At 38.7% G+C, this 27,976-nt stretch overlaps 1 protein-coding gene across 4 annotated transcripts in view; it reads right to left on the bottom strand.

Moving 5' to 3' along the window:
- LOC129418593 (protein unc-13 homolog C) overlaps positions 1–27,976 on the bottom strand; it is a 237,743-nt gene that overhangs the window by 184,997 nt on the left and 24,770 nt on the right. For 2 of the 4 annotated variants that reach the window (XM_073853801.1, XM_073853803.1), the window contains exons 1-3: positions 17,644–18,072; positions 7,033–10,508; positions 386–408 (exon numbers count right to left, since the gene is read on the bottom strand). In XM_073853801.1, coding sequence (XP_073709902.1) covers positions 386–408; positions 7,033–10,288 — 3,279 coding nt within the window. In that variant the 5' untranslated portion in view covers positions 10,289–10,508; positions 17,644–18,072. Of the gene's footprint in view, positions 1–385; positions 409–7,032; positions 10,509–17,643; positions 18,073–25,719; positions 25,868–27,976 lie in introns of those variants that run through there. The other 2 variants (XM_073853802.1, XM_073853805.1) reach the window with 2 other exon arrangements.

Here is a 27,976-nt window from a genome sequence, read left to right as displayed (position 1 = left end):
TTTTACATTTGATCAAAATTCCACCTGGTATTGATAAACCACACTTGTGAGTTATTGACCACAGCAAAAAATATATCTGTTTAAAACATATCTATTAAAATAAATTTTTTCTGAAAAAAACGCCCCTGCTCTCCCCTACAGTATATATGCAATGCAACCTCTAAAAATCTAAGCAGGAAGTACAGTATAGTTATAGTGTGATGTCATTTCTGTGATGTCAGACTTTTGTTATATGATATTGTAAAATCACCACAAAACAATGCAACAGAGAACGTACAGTAAAAAAACATGCAAAATGTTTGACAAAGAATCATAAATAGACAAAAACACACACACACAGAGACTGAAACATATAAAAACGCAAGCGAAGTAAAGAACAGAAGACCTCTGTATCCAGAGCGCTGCTGTCTGCAGGAGAGAAGCAGAAAGACAGAAAGGGAAGATTAGAAATAATGGCACATATCCACTCTTTTATCTATAAATAACTGCACACACTTATAATGAATTGTGTTAACAAATAATGCCAGCACAGCTCACTTGCAATATCTCATTTACAGTACAAACACACAAACCTTGAACCAATATATCACGTTACCCTGATGCTATATTGATCATATAGTGCTCTGAAATGTTTGCAGTGACAGGCAAAGAAAGAACCTTCATGTATATTTAAATAGACTTTCAATCAAACAATCAATCCATACAAATACAATTTCCAAATTATGGGTAGATTTAAACCTTAGAGATTAAGTTTCACCAATGGTAAACCAGATTATAGTACAGTAGATGATCTAGAAACACCCGAATCCCTCATTTACAGAGATGCTTTGATGTTGGACAGATGATGAGATGTAACAGCTGTGATCAATGTAATATTTGAATGGATCACTGGACCATGTGGATAATAAAACTGACTTCAGATGGACGCTGGAGATCAATAAACGCATGGCAGCATTAGGAGTGGCAACAGTAAGCTTAAACCAAGTTGGTTAGTAGATTGGGGATGATGTGGTCAAACTGAATGTTGAGCAGATCTTTACAGTCACCCATCAATCAGCCATAAAAAACATTGTAGTCTTAATGTATTGTGCTGTTTTAGTGGCCTGTTTGTTTGAAATCAATTTCATTAGATCAATAAAATCAATGTTACAGCAACCAACCTTCCAGGTAAAAATGCAGGCATTTTATTCTATTAGAAAAACATTTATTTCAAAGTTTATTCAAACTTAACTTGTATGATTTAGAGTTTAATGTCATTTTGCATTATGGCTATATTTTCTGACGTGTGAGCACATTCATTACTGTACTGTATTCAGATAGTTAAAGGGGTCATATGATGAAGTTTCACGTTTTCCTTTGTCTTTGGAGAATTAAAAGCTATTAGTGTATAAAGAAGATCGGTAACGTCTCAAACCCAACGAGATATTCCTTCTAAAAGTGAAGGCTCATCCACACCTTCCAAAAATGCCTAATTTAAACACGCCCCCACATATCTACAACACTGTGTGGAAAGATTTGCATATGTATAGGCAAAAAAGGCATCAAAACTTTTATTCTCGCTGTAGTATTGTTGCCACCACCGTCATGATGGCGTGCCACCACATGGAGACGCTGTGCTTTGGAAGCTGATATTCAAAATATAGTAATGGGCGTAACATGTTGTCACACGCTTGAGGTATTCTACCAATCACCACGCACTGGATAGCTGGCCAATCAGAGCACACCACGCTTTTCAGAATGATGAGCTTTGTAAAAATAAGCACGTTTTTAGAAAGGAGGGGCAACAATAATGTAAGGTATATGAAAAATAATTAGTTTTTTAACCTTAAACAATGTAAACACATTGCCTTACACCAAATATACAAATAATGTTCTTTTTAGCAACGTCTTTTTAAATTTGCATTGTTCATATTTTTTATTAGTTTGTCATTTCTTTACAGAATTTTTAAACGATTAAAAAAAAAACTAAATATAAGTGTGACAACAACACAAACCACCCAAAATGCTACAACGAACACATCTTAGACGACCGAAACATTAAAAAAGCTTGAAAAAAGAGAAAACCAAAGCATCCACGACAGACAAAGTCTTCACAACAGAGGATATTTATTCATGCAAATTAATTCTTATTTGAGTTCTTTAAATAGACAATAAGAGATGAAGAGCTGAACACTGAAACTTGTGATTGTATATCAACTTCAACATACTACAGACAGCTTTTCCACTTCATTTATCTTTAATATTTTAATTTAAATTCACTACCCTTAACAACATGGAGCGATCTGAAAAAAAAAAACATCAAATTTCACAAAATAAAAAAGGAAATAAAGATAAAAGATTATAAAATAAAAAATGTATTTGCATTTTCTCACTACCATAACATATTCAGATATTTGAGTTTGGTTATCACAAGTGATAACACCTTGCTTTTTTCTTATCAGTGCAAAAAGAGTCTAAAAATATAAATTTTGGACAAACAGATAAGAGCTAAACATCAAGTGGTGTCAAGAGGAGATCAAATGCAAAATCCTCTAAGCGATCTAACGAAACGCATTTTAGGGGCGGATCACACAGAACGCATTTCTGGCAGTGGCAGGTGCCTTTTTAAAAGTTTTTTGCGCTGTTTATGCGCAACTTACGCCTTCCAGTTTTGCCGCCTGCTGCGCCACATGTTTTTGCAAGAGCGCTCTGAGCACCAGAAATTAAAAAAGAAAACTCTAAGCAGAAAAAAGCGTGGTGCCTGCCACTGCCATGTGTATTGAGCAAATCTGACGTGAATGTATTTGATGAACATATAATACCTGCCGAGAGTATTCAATTAATATCATTATCTCATTTTTGATGGAGGTGGCATTTAGTGGCTTTTGCATCTGAGCTCCTCATATATTCTTAATGGTGAATCTCTTTAGACTGTCATTACAGTACCACGATAACTTGTTACTATTTACAATAAATAAAATTGGCAATACAGCAATTAAATTGAGCATAAATTGAAGGTCATGAAATTAATTTAACTCTTTTCCCGCCATTAATCAGATATCTCGTCAATTAAGAGAAAACGTTTACCTGCCAATAAAGTGTGTTTACGGTAATCTATAATTCCACTATTATCCTCTAGGTTGCGCGCTTACCAAACTTATAAAACAATGAAGCATCAACTAATTGAAAAACATAGAAAACTGTGTGTGTGTTTTGATAATTGTTTTAAATGCAACATTTTTGATGAAACCTTCCCATATTTAAGAAGTGATAAAAGAAGAATAAATTAAGATAGGAGTTTTTTGGTTTCTCTGTTTCTTTGAAAGCAGAGGGTCTGTTTTTTATTTGAAATATTGCTTGTATACATATTTCTATAACATTTTCCGGAAGGCCTTTTGTGAAAATCACAAAAAAAATCTGTCAGGCAACTTCTTTTTAAATGCTGGTGGGGGATAACATTTTAAAATGGTTTTACAAAATAGACTCAATCAAAATATTTTTTTTCTTTTCAGATGAAACATGATCTTATTAGATGAGCCCGCTGAAACTCGAAATGGCCAACATGTCAAACAGAGCATCTCTGTGTCAACCGAGGTAACGTTTGTACCTTTTCACAGGTTTATGCTTCTGTAGTGTGGACCTGTCACATCTTTCAGATCTCAAAGGACATTAAACTTTTCATCTTCTTCCTCAAAACATACAGTTTCACATAAAAGTGCTCTAACAATATATTGTACATCTAGTGAAAGTGCTTTAGTTATGCATTGTCTAATTTAATAAAATATTTGTAATTACAATTTATATTATTGATGAAACAGATATCATCTCTATGCTTTCATGGCAGTATGCACTGACACTGACATAAACTCCATCTTGTAAGATGTATTCACATTTTTATTTGAAATATGGATGAAAACCTGTCTGTAGCATAGTGAAGTGATATTTTTCAGTGGCACCAGTAAACCAGTCTGATCTGAGAATGTCCCACTGAAGCAATGAATTTTCATAAACATGAAGTAAGCGACCTTGATAAATATACTCCACAATATATCAATAGTATGGAATTGCAGTTGATCTTATTTTATGTGATAGCAGTCGGGCCTGAGCTGATCTGGTTTGTGGCTAATGTTTTATGTAATCGGGATTCACTCCAGTTTACAATTCATCTGTTCGGCATGAATGGAGTGGAGTATCCCAGCAGCTATTGTAAAGTGTGCTTCTGGGTTTACCATCCGCTGTGCCTGTGATTTTCACATCTAGGTCAAGAGCGTTGTGAGTGTGAGTAAGACTGGGTGGAAATCCACGTTTCTTTTTTGCTTTTAAGAAAACTCTTCTATGGAGAAAATACATTTCTGTACAAAATGTATAGAGACACAGATGATGGGATTGCATGGGTAACATTCAACAGCAACTGTTATACTGTATGAATCATTCTGGTAATTATTTCCAAACATCTGTTAACTAATGGTTAGCATAACAGACATGATGAGCAGTTCAGTGGTAAAGTGATGTTTACAGGTGTAGGAATCATTTGTACATAAAATCTACTAACACTTTCTATACAACATGCTTAACCTGCACAGATTTACTAACAGCTAACCATCATTTTGTCGTTAAATAACAACTGTCGGGATTGACTAAAAACTGAAAAAGTGTGGTCTAGTTATTTTTGTGACTGACCTTATTGCATTTGCATTTCTAGGAGTTTCCCTATTAGACGCAAAATTTATGGGAGGAGAGTATTTAAATGATTCACGCAACATGATTTACTAATGTTTATATAGGATTTGATTATCGTGATTATCGTGTACGTGTGATTTGAGGTTTTCTTGAATTTTTGTGTATATTTAGAAGAAATTTTGATACAAAAGAATTTGTGGAATCATGATTTGTTCAAGAAAACATCCGTACGCACATCTCACGCACAAATTTGTGCGCATGCATGCTTAATGAATGGGACCCATTGTTTGCCAAGCTATGTTATTTTTTATTTGCTGGAGGAAATAAAAGAGGAATCACAAGGAAAAGTCACACAATACCAGGGGTTTTAAAACTTCATTTTTTGCACTGCTCTAAGTAGATTGTGTTGGTATATTATTTATTTTGCGCTTTTTAGTAAATAATCGGCAGATAGTACCACTCCCAATCGACGCTTTTTTTGGAATTGCGCTCTCGCGCTAATTGGCCCCGTTTAGTAAATCTGGCCCTAAATGTTAACTCTTTCACCGCCAGCGTTTTTAAAAAAAAGTTGCCAGCCAGCGCCAGCGTTTTTCATGATTTTCACAAAAGTTTAATGCCTTCCAGAAAATGTTCTTCTTTAAATATATAAACATACAATATATCAAATGAAAGAACAGACCCTCTGCTTTCAAACAAAAAAAAAACGTTTCATCCTACCTAAGTGGTTCTTTTGTAATCAGCTTTTGAATATGGGTAGGTTTCTGCAAAAACACCACATTTTGAGCAAAAAGCAGAGATAATTCCATTTTTATGACGGACTTTTCATAGAGATCCCATTCAGAGCGATCTTTAAAACAGACACGGACATGCAGCAGCTTGCCATAGGGCAATACTTCTGGTTTTAATAAGTTGCGGAAGGGCGCCACCTTGTGGATAATAGCGGTATTGCGAAAGACGGAAAATCTCTTCATTGGCGGGGAAGCTTTTTCTCTTAATTGACGAGATATCTCGTCAATGGCGGTGAAAGAGTTAAATGCTATTTAAGATAGAGTTCACAAAAAATATAAAAAATAAACACCTATGCATATCTGCATCTCTTTTAGTTATAAAGTTTAGTTTTAGTTTTTAGTTATTTTAGTTCTTTATGCAAGAAGTTATGGGATTCGGTGTCATGTGTCAAATAGGTGAGGACATTTCTAAATGATATCGATTAAATGGCTTCAAAAGACAATGAAAAGCATATCTTAAAGAGAATCTTTGTGACATCCCCTGATTACAGATTTTTTTATAGGAAAGAACTATGTATACATTTCTATTGTGTTCAATATAAAGATAATGTTTAGACAAGGATGCACTGATTTATCGGCCTATAATCGGTATTACTGAATAAAAGCCGTTTTTCCCACTGTCAGACATCGGCTGATTGTTTAAAAACAGCCAATGATCAGGGCAGATTATATCCTGGCAATCAAAAGGCATGGAAAAATGCATTACTCATGCTGTGTGATTACTTTAAATTGGGTAACAGTGACAGAATTTCAGGTTGTACGCTCAGCACTTCTAGGATTTAATGGCTTCATTAACAAAATGAAAAAATTGTGCAACACTCCCTCTTTCTGGAAAATAATTAAACTTTTATTATTTAAAAATCTGTGACGTTTAGGCCATCATCAAGTCTTTCATCAGACAAAAATAAATAAATAAATAATTTGAAACAAGTAATAAAAGCCCAAACTATCGGTATTAGTAAATTTAATTTTAAGTAATCAACTGTCAGTATTGGCACAGAAAAAGTTTGTATCAGTGCATCCCTAATTTAGACAATGTAGAGGGTAATGGCCTGATGTTTTGGGTAAACTATTCCTTTTCCATAAATGTTTAAATATAAATTGAATTATGGATGAAATTATGGTTAATTTGCAATATAAGATTAAGAAAGTCACAAAAGCAACTATTACACACACACCGAAACAACAAACAGACACACACACACACACACACACACACACACACACACACAGAGAGAGAGAGAGAGAGAGAGAGAGAGAGAGAAACAAAAGAGAGACAAACGCACAAACACAGACCTATCCACACAAAGGCAAACATGAATACACAGAGGCACCCACGCACCCACACACAATCAATAGCCGTTCTAACTACTCAACATCAAATACTGGCAACTATCAGCTTGCCCTTCAAATCAACCCTCAAAAGAGTAAACTGTGGCCCTCAGATGAACCAGTGTCTCACTGTCAATGCAAACCCAGACCAAAATGATAAAATAACAACATTTCAAAACTTTAAATTGTGACAATAATGCAAATCGTAACATAACACATACTAAAGATTGTAAAAAAACTGAAAGGTTTGTACCTCCAGCCAAGATCTGCTGTTCTAGTTCTGCCATCTGCTTTCTGTAGGCCCTCAACGCTGCTTCTTTAAAGGTGGGTCGTATCCTTTTTTTGGGAGGTGGTTTTTCCTGCACAGGAACCTCTGTAAGATTTTTGTTCTCATCTTCTTGTTCTACAGTCTCTTTTACTTCATCTTCTCCTTTTGTTTCTGTCGTTTCTTGAACCTCCTTCGTTTCCTCCTTACCCTCCTCTTGTTCCTCAGGTTCGGCTTCTTGTTCCTCAGTTTCTTCAACGTACTCCACCATACTCACTTCATACTCTTCTGTATCCTCGGTCAACGGATTGTCATCATATTCCTCGCTATATTCCTCATCGAATTGCTCATCAAGGCTGCAGTCGTATTCCAGTACAGGGTTCCCCTCTTGGGAGACGTCGTACTCTTCCTCCTGATACTGCTCCTCGACCTCATTTGCATTTGTTCTGTTCTCAAGATTAGCTAGCACTTGCTCCATCACCTCCACATAATGAGTCTCATTGTCCACCGGTTGCTCAGTAGCTTGTTCTTCCTCGTCTGCTTTGTAATAGAAAGGTTCTGTGTAGACATCAGAGTCGATAGTTGTGCTTGAGCTGTTGGCTGTGGACTGGGACGTGGTTCTGAACCTGCCCATGAATGAGGTGTTGCTTGGTTCTTCGACCGGGGCGTTGGTGCTTTGGGAACTTTTATTCCATACGAAATCCAAAGCCGACTTGGCTCTCTGCAGGGTGGATCCAAATCCTCCGAAGCCAAACGTTTTTTCGCTGAGGTCTATGCTGAGCCTGCTGCTCCAGGATTTAGGTACCTCCTCCACTTTCTCAGTTCTAATCTCACTCTGGCTACGATACATGGCTGAGGTTTTCTGGTTCTGCTGGAGGTGGTTAACATGGACCTCTTGTCGTTTCAGCGTTTGTGGAGCCGATTCAGGTTTAGCTGTGACCTTTTTGGTCTTTGGCTTCTTTTCTGGTTGTGGTTCAGCAACGGGTACCGGTACTGGTTTTGCTATGGGCTCGATTACAACCTCCGGCTCTGGTTCAGGTTCTGGTATTTGTTCTGGTTCTGGCTCCAACTCAGCTTCGAGAATAAGCTCATGTTCTATATCTATATCTTGGTCTTGTGCCGTCTCGGGTGTGCTATCTAAAGTAAAAAAGGTTTCGCCTTCAAACTGCAAATCGACCTCTAAACATTTTGTAATTTTCTCAGGGAATCCAGGGTTGGATGCAGGGTCGAAGGGGCTGCTGATCTCAGAGATTATGTTTTGTTCAGTGGAAGCATCCAAACCTGAATCAGCACCTTGCTCAAGGTGATGCCAATCTTTCCATGGTGAGAGATCACCCTGCAGAGACAGTTGAGAGCCACTGTAATGGCTCCTGTCCCCTGAAACACAAACCAGACCATTACTTACACCGCTGTCAATAGTCTCAGTGGTTTCGACTTCATTATGTTCCACGTAAGGTTGATCTTGGCTCAAGGTTTGACTGGCAGGACTAGCGTACCAGGAAGACGCCATGTCTTCTTGCTTCCTCTGCCAAAGTTCCTGATCTGAGGATGAGAGCAGGGAGCAGCCATTGACTCGGGTGAAATACTGACTTTCTGAAAAGTCCTCGGAATATGACTGGCAAAGTTTGGAACAGTCAGATTCGGACCGACTGAGTTTGGGTGTAGAGTAGTCACTCTGGGAAAGCCATCCAGATGTTATGTCAGAATAGTAGGACTTGCTTTGCTTGTCTGGGTCATCGTAGGCAGCATTATCAGCATAGTGGACAGAGTACGGAGTGTCATCGGCAAGGCGCCGGTGATCGTGAGACTTTTTCTTGTCTGATTTACTTTTTTGAGGCGGTTTGGACACAATTGCATATTTGTTCTTACTTAACTCATCTAGCTCTTTGTCACTTTCCATGGAGTCCCAGTCATCGCTTTCAGCCTTGTCTTTGGCTGAAACCTTGATGTCCATGCTTTCATATGTCTGAGAGGAGGCGATCGCCTTATCTTTCCTTTCTTTTGAATCATGTGCCAGACTATCAGTTGAAATCGATATGCCTGTCCCTTTTAGCTTATAACATTTTTTCAAAACTAAATCTCTATCTTGCGGGCTTGAAAATATAACAACAATGGGTCGGGGTTTAGCATTGTAACATTCTCGTTGTTGCCCTAGTCGATGGGCGAGTTCAATTTTAAATGTCTTGCGTGCCTCGGCAAAACCCATTTTCTCTTTCAGAATTTGAAAAATAAGCTCTTCGGTTTTTTCATACTTCTGCTCAGGCACATTTAGAAATCTCAGAGCAGCTTTGTTGGTTTGGTGGCTAATCTGTCTGATGTAGTCGTGGATGTCTCGAGTCTCACGTCTAGACTGAACGAATCCCGAACGCAGCTGCTCAATTTCACTCTGCACCACCTCAACGCTGCTGGAGATTTCGTCGATGGAGCTTTTGAGGGCGTTGACGTGCCCTCGCAGTTCTGAGAGCTCTGTCTCGATCTGACTGATTCCCTGAAGTTCTTTAAAGATCATTTCCATCACATCCTGAGTCTGACTGATACATCCCGTTGAGCTAGATCCTGGCTCCAGGGTAGTGGTCTTCTGTTGCCGCCCAGCCCGGTCCAGAGATTTGCTTCTGATGCCAAGAGTCTTTCTCCAATTGCTAGCTTCTGAATCTGAAGACACGCATTCCTGGCTCTTCTTCCATTTTCTCAACTTTTTCAGAGCTCCTAATCGAAGGGTGTGAAGACTGCTACGTTCTCCCCGCTCTCCCTCTGAGCTTCCATCGGAGGGCGCCAAACTAATCAAACTCTTCCTGTTCCTTCTTACTGGCATCGTGTAAGCTTTTTGTTCATCGAATCTATGGACAAGTTTCGCCTCGTTCAGAGAGTCAGAGTAATTGCTATCAATAGACAAGACCTCATGAAATTCATTATTGTTCAGAAAGAGGGCATTTCTTGGCAGTCCGTTTGCAATTGCTACGCGGTAACTGAAAGTCGGTGAGAGAGAGGAACAGTCGTTTTGTCCATCGTCCTCCTCAAGAGATATATTGCGTGCCGATGAACATTTGGAGATCTTTTTAACTGTGCTTTTCAATGTGGTGGACAATGTTGGGTTCCGTGCGTGCAGCTCGGGGGAGGTTTTAGGTTCTTTTTTGTTTTCGCGGCTCTCTTTCTTCTTCGTAGTATTTGCCAGTTTCTTTGTAAACATTCCTTTGCAAATCTTTACGATGTAAGACGATAGCTTTTTGAAACGGGCAGAAACCATGGAGGGCGATATTTCAGCAGTTTTGCATTCCGGATGCAGCGTCGCAAAACTGGTCTTTAATCCTTCGGTGCTGAAGCGGAAGAACGCAAATACTTAAAAGTTTGAAAGTCAAACCTGAGGTGTGAGCGGGTCTAGAGAAGAGGTGACCTCAGATACAATTGTGCCAAGTAAAAATCACTGCACATCCTCAGTGAGGCACATGTTCAAGGGCTTCGTGTGTCTGTAAAAGAAAAAACAAAACAAATTTAGTATATAAGCAAATTAAAAACATGCATGTACAATGCATTATAAATTACATTTTGCCTCACAGTCCAATTCAACAGATCTTAGCGTCACATTTTAGGACTATTATGAGTAGATTCATCTTACTCATAAATCAAAGAAGAAAAGATTAGGGGTTAACAATGCATTTTTGGAAACTATATTATACATGCTTAAATTCTTATACAATCTAATGCACAAAAAAAACTCATGAACTGATATGCGTATGTCAGTGTTGAAAATCTTCTACGCTTTCAGAAAATTTTTTCAAAAAATGGCCCCTACAGGTAGCTGTCACTGGGGTGGTACTCTTTCAAATAATACACATTTGCACCTAAAGAGTTTATATTAGTACATCAGAGGTACATATTGGTACAAAAATTGGTGACTATTTGTACCTCAGAGGTACATATTGGTACCAAATGTATACATATCTGTACCTAAATGGTAAATATATTAAGACATTTTTAAAGGGTACTGCCCCAGTGACCGCTTGGGACCATTTTTTTTCTGACTGCGCAGACCAGGATCACTGCAGAGTTCATTCAGAAGGACACCTGATCTCTGGAAGATGAAGTGGATTAATTCTGTCTTTAGTAATCTGACACGTATAACATCCCATGACCCAGTGACACAACCTGCATAATAATCACAGCTAAATGGTAAAATCTAAATACTAGGAAACACAACATGACCATTATCCAAAACAACATATTCAGATGTAAGGGGTACAACTGTCTATATTTTAAGTTAGAGAAATATGTTTGAAAATCAATAATTCAGGCGTCAATGGTTACGCCTGAGAGCTCATAAGTTATTCATGAATGATAGGAAAAGATGATTAATAAAGTCATTTTGCATCACTGCACTGTAGGGTCTCGTTGTGTATAATTAGATGGCTAATGTCGGGCTAACAAATTATAATGACCAATGAAATAAAGATTGCTTGGCGTGAATGTTAAGTGGTGTTTGTTAAGGTTCATTCTACTATTGATAGATTTCTTCAAACCTCCAAACCTGAAATATAAGACATTGTCTGTATTAAAACAGGTGAAATATTCCTATAGACTTATTTACATATCTGAAGGCAAGAACTTTAAAGGTCACGTTCTTCCTGATCCCATTTTTTAAACCCTAGTTAGTGTTTTATGTTGCTATAATTGCTTTACTGCCAGGCGATATATTTTCTTCAACAGAATTTCCCTTTTAAAGCCTTCAGCGAACGACCGGTTTGGACTACAGCCCTACTTCCTGCTTTAATGACGTCACTAGAATGTTTTTTTTTACTAAACTCCTCCCATAGTCAGTCGCCAGCTAAGCTAACGTCAAGCTAAGCTGCTATCAAATCACAACACACTAAACAAACTACACAATCAGAACTCGATACAAGTTTCTGAAGGAGGGACTTCATAGAACCAGTAAGACATCAGCCCGTTTTGAGGACAGTGAAAACAGCGCTATACAGATAAGTAAATTGTGTGAAAAATACTGCATTTTTTAAACACAATAAAAGCTTCAAAAACACAGAAAGAAAGCGAGCTTTAAAGAGCCTGTAAGCAACACCCTAGCAACCACCTAGCAACACCAAAGTCTTTTTTAGGAAGTCGCTTCACCACACCGCCATATTTGCAATGTCTCCAGAGATACTCCACAGAATGTCATTCTTTATTGGTTGACGATTGGCACTGGAAGGAGGAATTAGGGCGGTCATACTGATCTTTGCAATCCCACATTCATATCAATACCAGTGATGCATCTTGGTAAAATTAAATATCTTTGAAAGCACTCTGAACACTTTGGCCACCGGACAACCCTTATAAACCACCCAAAAGACTCCAGCAATGATGTGGTGAATTTTGCATGGATGCAAACTAGGGATGCACCGAATCCAGATTTTTTGGGTTCGGCCGAATATCGAATCCACTGTTTAAGATAACACGCTCGCGTCCGCGAAATGTGAATCGCCCTTAAGGCTCACCAAAAGAAAAAGCTTATCTCCACGTCAGCACTCGATGTGTGTAATCAACGGCCGCGTGACATTGACCTGCATAAAGTGCAAGCCTAGGGTTCGGTTCGGTGGAAAAAAAATCTAGGATTCGGCCGAATCCGAACCCCGTCAAAAAGCCCAGTATTCGTCCGAATCCGAATCCTGGATTCGGTGCATCCCTAATGCTAACTTGCATGCAGACACACACAATACACACATTATTTAGGGTAATGCTCTACTATACCAAACAGGTGAAGGCCTGTGTGTGTATGTGAGGAAAGCTGAGAAGTTGTTGACAGATGTGTTGTTGGAGTCAGACACCTTGATGTTCACAGACCCGCTGTCTTCCTTTCTTTCTCTCTCTCTCTCTCTCTCTCTCTCTCTCTCTCTCTCTCTCTCTCTCTCTCTCTCTCTCTCTCTCTCTCTCTCTCTCTCACTACTGAGATATAAAAGCTTAAATAGTCATATTCAAAATCCAAGGCCAAGCACATTTCTATGAGCAGTGCTAAATTCTGTCTAAATCTCATGTCCAGATTATATTTCACCCTAAAATCATGTAAACCGAGATTTAGCATAAAAATCAGGCTTATATGTAAGGACCAGTCAACGTTTCATCTTGTTACTGGCATTATTTTCATTTGATTAAAAAAAACTCATGAATGGTGCTATCTTACACTTTTATACTTGGCATCGTAAATAGCTTCTTACAACAGGGTTGTGATCCTCTCTCAAACAAGCTGGGGTTTCTCCTTTACTAAAAAAAAGAGCTTGGAGGCTACAGAGATGAATCATTTCCTTCCCATCTCTAAACTCCCTTTTATCTGAAGTCTTAGAGAAGGTGGATTTGATTCAATTTACCCCCTTTTAACAGGAAAATTATCTTCTGAACAAATTCCAATCTGGTTTCCGAGCGGGTCATTTTACTGAGAATGGGACGAGACCAGCCCCTTGGGTTTTAATTTAAACTATGCTGGGTTGTTTGTTTTTTGTTGGATCAAATATTAACATTTTCTGGGTTAATTTAACTAGTTGCTTAACTGAACTCTGGAACAAATACTCATCAAAAATAACAAAGACGTGTTAGTGGGACGTCCTAAAGACGAGGGAAGATGGCGATCATGGATTACCACTATGTGAAGGGAGGTTTGTTACATTATAAAGTCTGCCCAGTCTCACGAAAATTACGTACTTATAGTCATGTAAATTTTTCAGATTGTGCGATCGCGCGATATATTGCATAATCAGCCAAAGTCCGCATATTTATGCGGGGCTGCATTTTTCCAAATACGACGCACTTTTGCCGCATTAATTACATATTTCCGAGCACAAAATATGCAGGGCTTGCATGATTTCATAATCTCCGCATTTTCTTGGCAAAAAGTCACATATATATTAGCAGAAAGTTGAAAAATGTTGCATTTACTTCCCAAAAGCGCAGCCGTGTCCTCTATTGCCATGGGAACGTTATGAAGTGATGTGATTATGTGACGTGAACATCATTGCAGCTTTTGCAAGTTTCAGCAGTTTTTGCAAGTTCTGCAATTTTCGCAAATTCCCGAAATTCCATCGCATAAATTGCATAAATATCCCGCATATTCCATCGCATTTTTTAAGAAAACGTGCCGCAAAATCGAGGATTTTTGCACGCAACAATCACAAAAAAAGCGTTCTGAATCTGAGCGTTTTTCTGGAAGGACTGATTTTTGATTCTTTTTCGTGATACTGTCACGAATTTCCGTTTTTTTTCGTGATCGTATCACAAATTTCTGTTTATGTGTCACTGTCACGTATTGGTTACTCAACTGCTTTTTCCTATTTTCAAACCATTGTCGCTTCGGTTTAGGGTTAGATTTGGTGTTTACGTTAGAATGTCACTTTAAGTATAATATAATATAATATAATATAAAATTCTGATTACTCATATATATTTTCTGATTTTAAAACCATTGTCGCCTGGCGTTAGGGTTAGAGTTGGTTTGGGTAAGGATGTCATTTTATGTAAATCTAACCCTAAACCGAAGCGACAATGGTAGGAAAACAGGACAAAACAGCCGAGCAACCAACACGTGACAATGACACAAACAGAAATTCGTTTGATACGACCACGAAAAAACACGGAAATTCGTGATAGTATCACAAAAAAGAATAAAAAATGTACGTGACTATAGACCGTTTCATCGGAAACTCTTGCGGTGACTCGATACGCGTCTGGTCCTAACTTTACATCCTGTTTCAGTTTTTTTAATGGTCTGACTAGTTGCTAAACTGAACTCTTGAACAAATACCTCGTCGAAAATAACAAATGTTTCAGTTTCCTATGTAATCTTTATGTTGTTTATTTTGCTTGTTATATAAATAAACTACGTTTAAAGTACTTTGTTGTTGTTTATTTTAGAGGAGTTTACCGGAAGCTACGTGTTGACCACGAAAGCTTGTTTATGTTGTTACTGCTGAAACCGTCTATAGACAACATATAAAATATATTAGCAAAATGCTTTTGTATTGGGGAAATAATATATATTTACTAGGGATGCAACAATACAATTAGTCCACGGTTCAATACGTCCCTTGGCTTTTAAACCACGGTTTACCACAGTTCGGTTCGGTTCTAGCCCATTGAAGTGTTTTTACATTATTCTAAGCGACAGGAACAGTGGGATGTTACGAAGAAAAAAACTGTTTAACTGCAAATTCTCTTCATTTGACATTGGACAATAAACATACATGAAAACAGATTTTTTTAAATAAATACACCTGCTGTATACTTAAGTAGATAAAATTTAACTCTTTCTCCGCCATTGACAAATTATTTCTTCAATTAAAAGAAACCTCTTCCCTGCTAATGATGAGATTTTACGGCAATCCATATTTCCGCTATTATCCACTAGGTGTTGCTCTTACCCAACTAATAAAACACTAAAGAGTCCACTGATCCAAAAACAGTAAAAACTATGTGTATGTTTTGATCATCACTCTCAAACAAAAGTCTTTTTTGGTATTTGTGAAGAAACCTACCCTTATTTAAGAGGTGATATAAAGAGAACAAATGAAGATAGGATAAATCGGGTCGTTTTATTTTGTTAAATTGCATCGCTCCAACGAATTGTATGTATGTTATCTACTGACACAAATACTTAACCCACACTACAGATTTTTAAACTCGCGGAGAGTCGCGTGGATTTGCAGACACATGGGAATAATAAAACAGACGGATTTGGACGCATAAACCAAAAACACCGGAAATGTGCGTATTGGACCGTGGTGGTCGTCTCGAACCTTATCGAACAGTTCAATATTATATTGAAAATTGTGGCATCCCTAATATTTACCCATAATTAATCCACTGCAGCTCTGCTGACAGACGCTTAATGAAAACTAATCCCAGCAACCGAACATTAGGGTCACTCGGCCACGATTTTAATATTTAGGGACCGTTATGGTTTTGACACTTGTTAATCCATCCAATAGTCTAAAGTCCAGAAAGCAGTTAACTAGACAATGATTAATACTGCAAAACGCATGACATTTGTCAAGTTAATTTCCAATGTCTACTTGCAAAGTTCAGTCTGAGAAGAGGAAACAAATACTTGGACCTGAGGATTAATTAATTTCTTAGCTCTTCTGTGATTAATGACACAACTAAAGTCTCTTCATTAAGCAATTACTGTACAGCACCACACACCTCAATCAATCTACTAGAATTGCAAATGAGACATCAATTACATCTGCTTACAGTAACATCTGTACATACAGTACTGTATATCCCAAATCGTTTCAGTGGGTGCAATGCTAAAGATCAGCATGGATGCAATCCTAATTTCTCCTAATAATTTAACTCTCAAAGGAAGCAATAAAACTGAGCGACATTTATTAATGAATTTTATAATTTGCCTAAAACACAAGGGAAACCAATGTGTTCATGGCATAAATGGATAGATGCCAAAACAGCTCAAGGCTCCAGTATTACATTTATGCATTTGGCAGATACTTTTTATCAATATGCGTGTTCCCCGAGTTCAAACCCATGACCTTTTATGCTGCTAATGCAATGCTCTACCACTGAGCTATTGTATATGTTAATATGATATGCAAATTATAGGCCAACAGTATTACACTCCTGCCATTTACACCATCAAGACATACATTTTTTTTTTAAGTCTGTAGTTTAGTTCACTTATTCTTTAGCTTCTCTGAATGATTGAGCTTGACAGATTGTTGTGCAATGCTTGAAATAAACAGACAGCTCATTAGCCGGTCTCTTTTCTCTCTCTTTCTGTCGGCCTGAGGGTGGAAAGAAGCTCATGTGCGCCCATCTAAGAGCTTGATGCAGAGGAGGCATGGATTATCGACCCATTGCAGACGCAAGGGTCTTGACCCCTTACCTCACACACAGACACTCCTCTGACATCGATGCATATTTAAGATAGAGAGAGAGAGTGGGCGAGAGACAGACAGAGAGAGTGTGCCCCACCCACTAACACAATTACAACCCATTGCTCGCCTCACATTCAATCATTACCGTGAGAATCCTCGACATGCACAGACCACGGTCTGATAACGGATGGAGGGTATAAAATGAAAACGGCTAATTCTGAGTTCATCCCCACATGCATGCATGCATGCATCAAACACATGCTAATGCATGCTGTCAGTGCGAGCTCCAGCTGAGAAATGCGACAAATCTGAGAAGCCCACGAGCCGTGGGAATTAGAAAGCTCTCTCGATGATAATCCAGCGAGCACTTCAATCATCCCTTCGCCTGCGTGTGCATGCCACCAGATGTTGACCGAGTAAAACACGCTGAAGGCATCAACGGGCTGAAAGCATCAACGGGCTGAAAGCATTGGTCGCCCTCTGGCCCCCTCCTCCCTGAACATCACAAAGTCTAATGGCATGCAAAATTAAGGGTCAAATATTGAGTGACAATCAAAATGCATTAATGCATGCATGCACAGTGCAGCGTGAGCACACACATTTTAACTGCGAATAAATCGATTCTAATGCAATTTCAGATAACACCAACCAGGCTTCAGATGCAACAGCTTAACTTAGCAGAGAGAGAGAGAGCGAGAGAGAGAGAGAGAGACGGTAAACTAAACACACATACCTGAATCACAGCCCTCTTCTACAGCACGCACACTCCATCTACTACAGTGCAGGAGCAGCAGATCCTTCAACTAAACTCTTAACGGTCCTGTCGTGAACCAGACAGCATCCTTTAAAAAAATGGAACCTCAGCTCCACGTCCTGCTTTCCTGTTCCCCGTGATCCATCCCTCCCTGCGTCCTGATGCAACGGTCGCGCTCCGCTCAACCTTGGGATGATGCCTGGCTCGGTGGACGCATGCCGGAAAAGGACCCTGGATAAAATCCCTATTCTCTTTCTGTCGTCCCCCCAGACGGAGCAGCAGACAGCGTCTGGGATGGCGGAAGCCCTGCTGTCTGGGAAGCGAGCGTGTGGATGCGAGCACGCTGACGTCTGTGTATGAGAGAAAGTGTGAGAAGCCCTTGGAGGAGAGCAGCACCGAGCCTCTCTGCCTCACACGAAAAGAAACGCACAAAGCCGCTCCTGCGATTCACAGAGATGCACACGTGATGAGAGAGGGAGAGCGAGAGAGAGTAAGCAGGGAGGATGTGAAAGGATGAGAGAGACAGCAGGAGGGAGGGAGGGAGGGTTTGTGTGTGTGTGCGCGCAAGAGAATTTAAGATTGCCTTGAAGCTATTAAACCCTTGTGAAAATCTTTTTTTCTCAACCTCTTTCTATTCTCTTGTTCATTTTCCAATAAATGCCATTTGTTAAGGCGAGCATCACTGTTGTTGCTCATTTAGGGTCATACTATGAGATTAGTCAAATCACTATTTCGGCTTGTTACTAATTTTGCATTGTTTATGATATGAATACAAATTATGCAAAACAAATCTAATAGACGAGGACCTTGGGTCTTATCTAGAGATTATTATGGATACTTGAACATGGCTACTTTTGATTTTGACAGGTCAGGAGCCACACAGTCTCATGAACCGGACCTTCAGACTGACGGCAGAAGGTCTGGACTCCATTGCGCCTTTCAAAGTCCATTTGGGATCAGAAAGGCCGTTGGTCAGATGTAAAGAACCAATCACAGCTTTGTTTACAGATGTAACATTAAGGGGACAAGATGTCAAATAAATCTTTGGTGTCCCCAGAGTACATATGTGAAGTTTAAGCTCAAAATATCATATAGATAATTTAAGATAACATTTTCAATTTGTAGGTGTGTACAAAAATGTGCCGTTTTGGGTGTGTCATTTCCCATGCAAATAAGTTGATCTCTGCACTAAATGGCAATGGCGTGATTGGACAGTGCAGATTAAGGGGCGGTATTATCCCCTTCTGACATCACCAGGGGAGCCAAATTTCAATGAGCTATTTTTTCACATGCTTGCATAGAACGGATTACCAAAACTAAGTTACTGGGTTGCTCTTATTCACATTTTCTAGGTTGATCAAAGCACTGGGGACCGAATTATAGCACTTAAACATGGAAAAAGTCAGATTTTCATGGTATGTCCCCTTTAAAGAATAAAACACAATGGGCTTCTTGCCGAACGTCACATGGAAAACCGGTCTCATCGCATTAACAGCAATAGGAATCGATGCCAATATCTAGGCTATAGACTTTTAAGGTATTCAGCCAACTTAGTTGTTTTTATGTGTGGCATTTTATTATATGTTGGTTTCAAAATGTCAGTAAGAAAAAAAAATTAAATGTTAAAATATCAGTAAGCACATCAGTTATGCACATCTTCGGTAGCTTATTTATAAGCATCTCAAGTTGATCATCCTCATTTCATAATGCACACGCAGAAGACCAGGGGTCTCATTTATAAAACTGTGCGTAGGATCCTTACTAAAAGTCCACGTACGCACAAAAGACAAAAATGGCATACACCAAAAAATATTAAGACTTAGAAAACAAAGCAATGTTCCCCTTATAAATCACAGATCACCTGCAAGTGTACGTGCATGAATAATCTTCAGATCCCATCCTGAAAGCCCATTCTCCTGTCAAGTTTGTTTTAATAGATCACAACCTTTGCATGGAAACTGGCGTACGCATGTTCCCAGCCCGTTTTGTGCGTACGCGCTTTATAAATGAGAACACTGAACCAGAAGTTTTTTTTTCGCAAAACCCACATCTCGGAAATCTTGAAGAATTCAACCAATCAGTTGACATCGTCAAGACTCCTAAAATGTTTCAAATATTATGCAACTTGCGCATCAGCCAACAGCCCATCGGCGAGACATATTCATATAGGATATCCTTTCGGTGTCCTAGCAACTACCCAGAATACCTTAGCAACCACTTACCAATCTTCAAAGACACCTTAGAAACCAAACAGCATTGCACTTAAACCACTCTGAACTGAAAACCACGTATCAACTCCCCGACTCGTGCAAGCACCACTTATACTTTCTACTATATAAAATATAAAACTCAAGTAAAAGTATACACCTCTGGGAAAACAGCACTTGTTATATTAAATCTTGAGATTGCACGTGAGACCGCAGGTTAATTTATATGAATGTAATCAAACACTGACGTTTCATACATAATATATGTGCATATACCGTATGTACATTAAATGGTCTTTTGCATAAATATTGGACATGAATATTTAGACTGATTATTCCCAGTTATGTGCTCGCTGCGTCTTTGTACAATGTGATTATTATTTCTGATTGGTTTAGACTGAGAGCTGTGCTTGTTTAATTTAGCTGCTACACTACACCCAGAGCTTCTATTATGATTTCTACGGTATATCAGTCAGGAAACAGGGAATCCGTCATGTAATTTAACTCGCCTTCAAGCTAAAATGTGTTTTAGGCTCTTTTCTGTTTTTAACAAAAAAAAAGGGAGTGTGAGAGTGATAGAGAGCCAAAGGCAGAGAGAGAGAGAGAGAGAGAGAGAGAGATGTTAATGCAGAACATGGCTCTTGGTCGCCCCCTGGTCTAAAGATGGGTAAATATTCCCATTCAGTGACATAAGGCAGAACTAATCCATAAATTATCCTTTACAATTTTCCAACACAAGTATTCAGTCTAATGCTCTGTTTTTCTACAAGACTACAAGATGATATCTGCTTGAAATTGTCTTTGTATTATATGCTTACTGCTTCAACCTAAAGTAATCCTTAATAATCCTTTGTCTAAAGCATGAGATATTTCTAATTTAAGGGTCACTCCAATGTGTGCTCATTTTCCAGCTCCCCTAGAGTTAATCATTTGGTTTTTATCATTTTGGAGTCCATTCAGCCGATCTCCAAGTTTGGCGGTACCACTTTTAGCATAGCTTAGCATAAATCATTGAATCTGATTAGACCATTAGCATCGCGCTAAAAAATAACCAAAGAGTTTTGATATTTTTCCTATTTAAAACTTAACCGATATGGCTAGGAACTATACTCTCATTCTGGCGTAATAATCAAGGACTTTGCTGCCGTAACATGGCTGCAGGACATGCAATGAAAATAGTCCCCTTGGTAACTTTCAATAGCAGGGGACTATTTTCGAGTCAAGTTTTCTTTGGTTGTTTTTAGCGCGATGCTAATGGTCTAATTAGATTCAATGGATTATGCTAAGCTATGCTAACACTGGTACCGCCAGACCCGGAGATCAGCTGAATGGATTCCAAAAACGGTAAAAATCAAATGTTTCTCTCTAGGGGAGCTGGAAAATGAGCATATTTTAAAAGAAAGTGGAGTGTCCCTTTGAACAGAATATACAATGAAAAAATTCAGATGCAAAACCCCTCTAAAGGGCCGATCACACCAATCGCGTTTATGGCTGTTGCATGCACCTTTTTTAAATGATTTTCTATGGGCAGTGAGCGTTATGCCAAACATAAATGGACTGCATTTATATAGCGCTTTCATAGACCCATGGCCATCCAAAGAGCTTTACAATATTGCCTCATATTAACCCTTTCACTCACACATTCATACACCAACGGCAGTGTCAGCTATGCAAGACGCCATCCAGCTCGTCGGGAGCAGCTGGGCTTAGGTGTCTTGCTCAAGGACACCTCGACACTTGGTCAGGTGGAGCCGGGGATTGAACCACCAACCTTCCGGTTTGTAGACAACCTACATGAACCACTGAGCCACTGCCACCCCTATACATCTTATACAGCCTGCTGAAGAGCACCCAACGTCATTCGTGTTTTTCCACTGTCCAAACGAATGAAGCGAGAGGCGAACTTCCGTTGTGGTAACGGAGTTTAAAGTGGTTTGGACAACCGGACGGCACTCACTCACTGTCTCCGGTGTGTTTGTGTACCTCTCACTCTCGATCAAGGTCAGAGCAAGCGTCCTCTTTTTGAAGTTTCTGCTAAAATGACAGTTAACAGCAAAAGAGCGCTCACACTTCCACATTTGAATGACAAGACTGCTGCCTCGGTGGTTGCCTAGCAATATAAAAAGCTGCGTCGCACTGCTCTTTTTTTAAAGTGACCAAAAAAGCCAGTGTGGCACGCCTTGCGTTTCCAAACGTTTAAAACGTGTTTGTGTGATTGGCCCCTAAGTGCATCTGACATTTCAGAGATTTTCTTGTAAATCTTCAGTCACTCTTCACATTCATTCTGAATAAAGATAAGATGCTAAAAAATTCAGTCAATATTCTGATATATTCGGCAAACAACCTTTAAACGTGGAAAAAAATCTGGCATATGTGCGTTCTCGAACATCTACCGTATTTTCCGGACAATAAGTTGCTCCGGAGAATAAGTCGCATCAATCAAAAATGCATTTTGAAGAAGAAAAAAATATATAAGTCGCACTGGACTATACATCGTGTTTATTTAGAAAATGATTTCACAAAATCCAAGCCCAAGAACAGGCATTTAATCTGAAAAGGCAAGTTATTCAACTAAACAATAGCACAGAACAGCAGGCTGAATAGGTGTCCGTACATGTTAAAGGTGCAGTGTGTACATTTTAGCGCCATCTAGTGGTGAGGTTGCGAATTGCAACCAACGGCTAAGTCCACTGCTCACCCCTCGCTTTTGAAATGCTATGGTAGCCACCACCAGAAAAACATGTCATCAACGGAAAGTTTGTCCGTTAAGGGCTTCTGTAGAAACATGGCAGCACAAAATGGCGACTTCCACGTATGGGGAACTTCTGTGTATGAAGATAAAATCGTCTCATTCTAAGGTAATAAAAACATGACGGTTCATTATAAAAATGTCTTTATACACCACTGATAATATAGTTTTGTATATTATTTTGCATTTCTGTCAAGAGATTCTTTTAAAAATTATACACTGCACCTTTAAATTAACATTAACAGTTATTTACACGATACACAATAGCATACATAACATACCTGAGAGGCTGAATAGTCCAAATTAACACGACAAGCTAAATAAGTTCAAAAAGGTCCCAAAGTCATTTCGCGTCACTGAATCCATTGAATTACATTAATACAGGAGCAGCATAGAGCGGACTCTCGCGGCTGTAGACAGTAATGGTTTCTCTTGGTTTATATGAAATAACTTGACATATAAGTCGCACCTGACTAGAAGTCGCAGGACCAGCCAAACTATGAAAAAAGTTTGACTTATAATCCAGAAAATCCGGTAATTCTTTGAGGCTGTTTACACTTGGCATTAACATGTGTTTTCGTCGATCGGATCACAAGTGGACGAGAGAGACACATTACGTTTACACCTGTCTCTTTTGTCCACTTTCGACCGCTTCTGTGCTGAATACTATGAGGGGGTGGTCTGGAGACGGTGGGCGAGTCTCTCTGCTGTCATTTAAACCCGAGCGGGAGTAATTATGAGTTTATATGGACGCAAACTAATATTATGTCGGAGTGCACTGCTTGTTTAGCAAGTAAACATACTGCACAGTGTTTTGTACATGAGTATGTAAGAGCTTTCTTTGAATTTTCAGCGCAATTGATGAAATAGGATCGCGTAACTTTCACACGCTTTCAAAATGAAACTACGGAGATCAGCCGCTTAGTTTTATCAATGAAAGGCTAAAAATAGCGCTGTTCACCGAATGTTCACGCCAGAAGTCAAAAAAGACGTAAAACTTGTGTTTAATAGCTCAGATTAGATAAATGGGCGGAGAGAAGGCGGTCGCGTGTGGCTGTTCGAATGCATTCAACCAGATGCGCGTTCCGCAACTCTTAAGCGATCCGATCGAAAGTGGTTTCGACCACCTCTGGATGTGGTTGAAAGTGGTTGAAAGTGGACGAGCTTAAAACGTTTTGAACACCGTTTACACCTGGCATTAACGTCGTCCACTTGTGATCCGATCGACGAAAACACATGTTAATGCCAAGTGTAAACAGCCTCTTTATCTGTTCACGTGGAGGACGTATCATCATGGCGTTTAATAAATTCTATCAACAAAGCAAAAGTATTTGATGAATGTATAATACGTGCCGAGAGAATTTGGTTAATAGTGAAAAGTTTTTAGAAAAAGTAATTTTAAAAGATAATGTTTAGACCAGCTGCACGCCCCAATTCATGTCCGCGTCCACGCACCCATTCATGTCCGTGCGCGACTGTTTTGCCGTGCGCAGCCGCATACAAAGTACACGCGATTGAGTTGGTTTATGAAAACATGACAAGACTAAAGTAAGTTTCTAAATAATAATGAAAATCTTATTTTCACCCGATCATTGACGCATGTGATGGACATCAGAAATGTTTTGTGCAAAGCAGGAAAAGGGAAGCAAAAATGAGAGATGATGAGTTTAAGTGAGTCAAGACACATAACATCTTACCCTGTCAGGGCTCAAACATTAAAGGAAAAATCTCACAGTTAGCAGTAACTAAGATAGATTTTTTTAGTAGCAGTCATAAAATGAAAATATTCTTAAAAATAAAAAAGAAGTTATTAATCATTGTTATGTAAAATGCAAATGTGCATAAAAATATTTTCTCTCCTGTCATTATTTCCAAACATTTTATGCCTTTAAACATGTTAATAATGTTGTATATATGTGGTATATATGAAGATGATACTTAAATATTTTTAAATAAATGTTTGTCTTTCCTTGTACTTGTTGCAATGTTGGAATAGTGGGTTAAGCAAAGGAAATTGTATCTTGCACACCGCAGGCTTTCAAGACAAAGTAAAAAAAAATGGGGGGCACGTGCCCCAGTAGAGCTTTATGTCTAGCAACGCCCCTGGCTCCATCCCTTATTTTTAGTGGCTGATCAAAGAGCCATCCATGAGGAAAGTTAGTAACCGCTTCACTTAGTAGAAGAAACACATTTTGGCAAATTGTTTTTACTTTCATTATCACGAGTTCCACTGCCCATTCAGTCTTAATAATTAATGGTAAACAAACTTGTGTCCCCAAGGCAGCTTGAACTTGAGGCCGGGCATGAGTCCCAAGTTAAATTAACAGAACTGCACAGAGGAAAGTCATAGATTGGATGTTTGTCCAACTTTTTGCAATTAAATTGGGAGTCAGGGGTGATGGTTTTTGGGCCATCGGAGGGAGTTGGACAGTCTGCAATTCCCCTTGGTCCCTTAGCCACCATTGTTAAACAATGAGGAATCTTGGGAGGAATCTTTGACAGACATATAAATGCGGTGCTGAAAGCTATTTTTTTCAACTGATGTGCACTGCTAAATTGAAGAGATTTTTTATTTTAAAGACTTGGAGACGGTAATACATGCTATATCATCCAGACTTGATTATTGCAATGCTTTATTACCGGGGCCGGCCAAAAATCTGCTTGCTTGGCTGCAATTCGTTTAAAATGCAGCGGCCAGACTGTTGACTGGCACAAGGAAACACGATGGCATATCCCGGTTATGCTGGCCTTTCTGCATTGGCTGCCTGTTGATTTTAGAGTACATCACAAGGTTCTTCTTATGTTTTTTAAAGGATTACATGGTCTTACCCCTAAGTACAGGTATATCTCAGCTGCAAGTAAGACCGTTGCGGTCTTCTTCTGGTTTTATTTTGAAAGTCTTGAAAATGGTGTGGTGTGAACGGACCCCAAAGGAAGGAGAACGTTCAAGGGAAAATGTGAAAAACTTTACCGAACAAACCGAAGAAAGTAAGGTCAGACTGTGTTAAACTAATGAAGATAAAGAGTTGTTTAGATTGATTTGATATGTACTCTTCACAGCTCTCAATGAAAGTGAAACTCATCTACACGCTCGCTCACATTCTCTTGTTATCCATCTCTCTCTCTCTCCTCTCCGTTAGCCCATCAATCTTCTTCTGTCTCTCGTCCGGTCATGAATCTGAGCTCTAGAGGAGTCACTGTGTTTAGGCATCAATCCTGCTTCACGGTGGATTCATCTCTCCATGACCTACATACAGCACAAGGATAAATCCTTACTGTACGACCGCAGGGCATTCATGCACATACTGTATGTGTAATAGCACATATGATGTGCATAAAATTTGGCATAATGAACCGTGTACAGTCTCTACAGCTATAGAAAATTAAAATAGCTGTCATCATGATGTTGAGTTAGTATGTTCTCAGAAACAAAGTAATAGGAAGTCACCAGAGTGTATTGCCTGTTAGCAAATTATAATCGTTCAGGATTATTTCATGCTCTATCATCTCCAGTGAATGCAGCTAGAAATAGCCGTCATTTCATCATCAAGGATAACTATACACCCATATACAATATAGTCTGGCTATGAGTAACCCAGTATGTTTGGGCTATGGGTTAGACGTCTTTTAAATTTCCACCGACAGCCCACATTAGGAGTTATTTTGGCCTATACGTCTGGGCTGTGTTTGGACGGCTATTGGACGTCTTTAAAACACAAAATTGCTTGCGAGGTTCTAATGTAGTTATGAGGTAAATGTATACGTTTTTTACTTAACTCATTCCCCACCAGCTTTTTTTTGAAAAGTTGCCGGTCAGCATCATTTTTGTAATTTTCACAAAAGTTTCACAAAATGCCTTCCAGGAAAATGTTCTTCAAAAAAATATATAAACATAGAAATATATTATGAAATATATCTATGAAAGAACAGACCTTCTGCTTTCAAACAAACAACAAACAAACAAACAGGGGAAAAAAGGCGTTTCATCCTATCTATACTTTTTTTTCTCTGCTTATGAACTCTTAAATATGGGTATTTTTCTTTAAAAATATTTTTTTTTACCAAAAAGCTGAAATAATTGCATTTTTTTAAAGGTGACATAGAATGATTGAACAGAGTATTTATCCTTTTTCTGTGATGTGACATGTAGACAAAAAATTTTTTGTTTGGGTCTGTAATGCTTTAGAAGCTTCCTAAAAACCTCTCTCAGATAGCTCTATTAGGCTGGGAGATTTTAAACAAGTGGTTTTGCACCTATTTGGCTCCCCCTACTGGCTTAACTTGCAATCTCATTACTGATTGGCTGACTTTGCTGCCACTCAAAAAATGTAGCCAATTATTTTAAAGTGGAGGGGCAGTTAGATGCCTGAGATGTCATAAGCATCAGTTTTTCAGATTGGGCTGTTTTCTGGCTGACATTTCTAAAAGAGGAATTTCTATGAGACCGAGATGTTTAGAATGTTTTGCACTTTTTGTATGTTTGTGAATGTGGGTTATTCAACAAAGACAAGGTAAAAATGGTTTTTCATTCTCTGTCCCCTTTGAAGGAATTTTGTTAGAGATCAGGGGCCTCATTTATAAAACTGTGTGTAGGATCCTTTTTAAAAGTCTACGTACGCACAAAAGCCGAAAATGGCATACGGCAAAAAATATTAAGAATTATTAAACAAAGCAGTGTTCCCTTTATAAATCACAGATCACCTGCAAGTGTGCGTACATGAATCATCCTCAGATCCCACCCTGTAAGCCCATTTTTCCATTAAATTCTTTTTTTATAGATTACAATCTTTGCGTGAAAATTGGCGTGCGCATGTTTACAATCCTGTTTTGTGCGTACGCACGCTTTATAAATAAGGCCCGAGATTCAGAATGATTATAAAAACATACAAAGAGTTTAAAATTAGTAAATAATATTTTGGCTTCAGTTTTTTCATAAATTGGCCATCTAGTGGATAATTGTATTGCAGATTAACATAAAAATTAATCAGGAACACTTTTTTATGCAAATAAATTGACGAGATAGCTCATCAATGGCTGGGAAAGAGTTAAACTTTTCCTGAGGTTTTCTACTTTCCCGCCATTAATGAGTTATCTTGTCAATTATAAGAAAACGCTTTGCTGCCAATGCCGAGTTTTTACGGCAATCCATTTTTCCGCTATTATCCACTAGGTGCCGCTTTTATCCAACTTATAAAACACTAAAGCATTCACTGATCCAATAACAGTAAAAAGTCTGTGTTTTGTTATGATCATCATTCTGAATCGGATCTTTAAGTCCTTTACAAAAATGCAATTATCTATAAAAATTTGGTATTTTTGAAGAAAAATAGATCATCAAAAGAAAACAAATGAAGAT

The sequence above is a fragment of the Misgurnus anguillicaudatus genome, chromosome 15 (genome assembly GCF_027580225.2).
Source record: "Misgurnus anguillicaudatus chromosome 15, ASM2758022v2, whole genome shotgun sequence".
Taxonomy (NCBI): Eukaryota; Metazoa; Chordata; class Actinopteri; order Cypriniformes; family Cobitidae; genus Misgurnus; species Misgurnus anguillicaudatus.
Note: the sequence above shows the minus strand (reverse complement) of the source record. Positions and strands in the feature narration are given on the sequence as shown.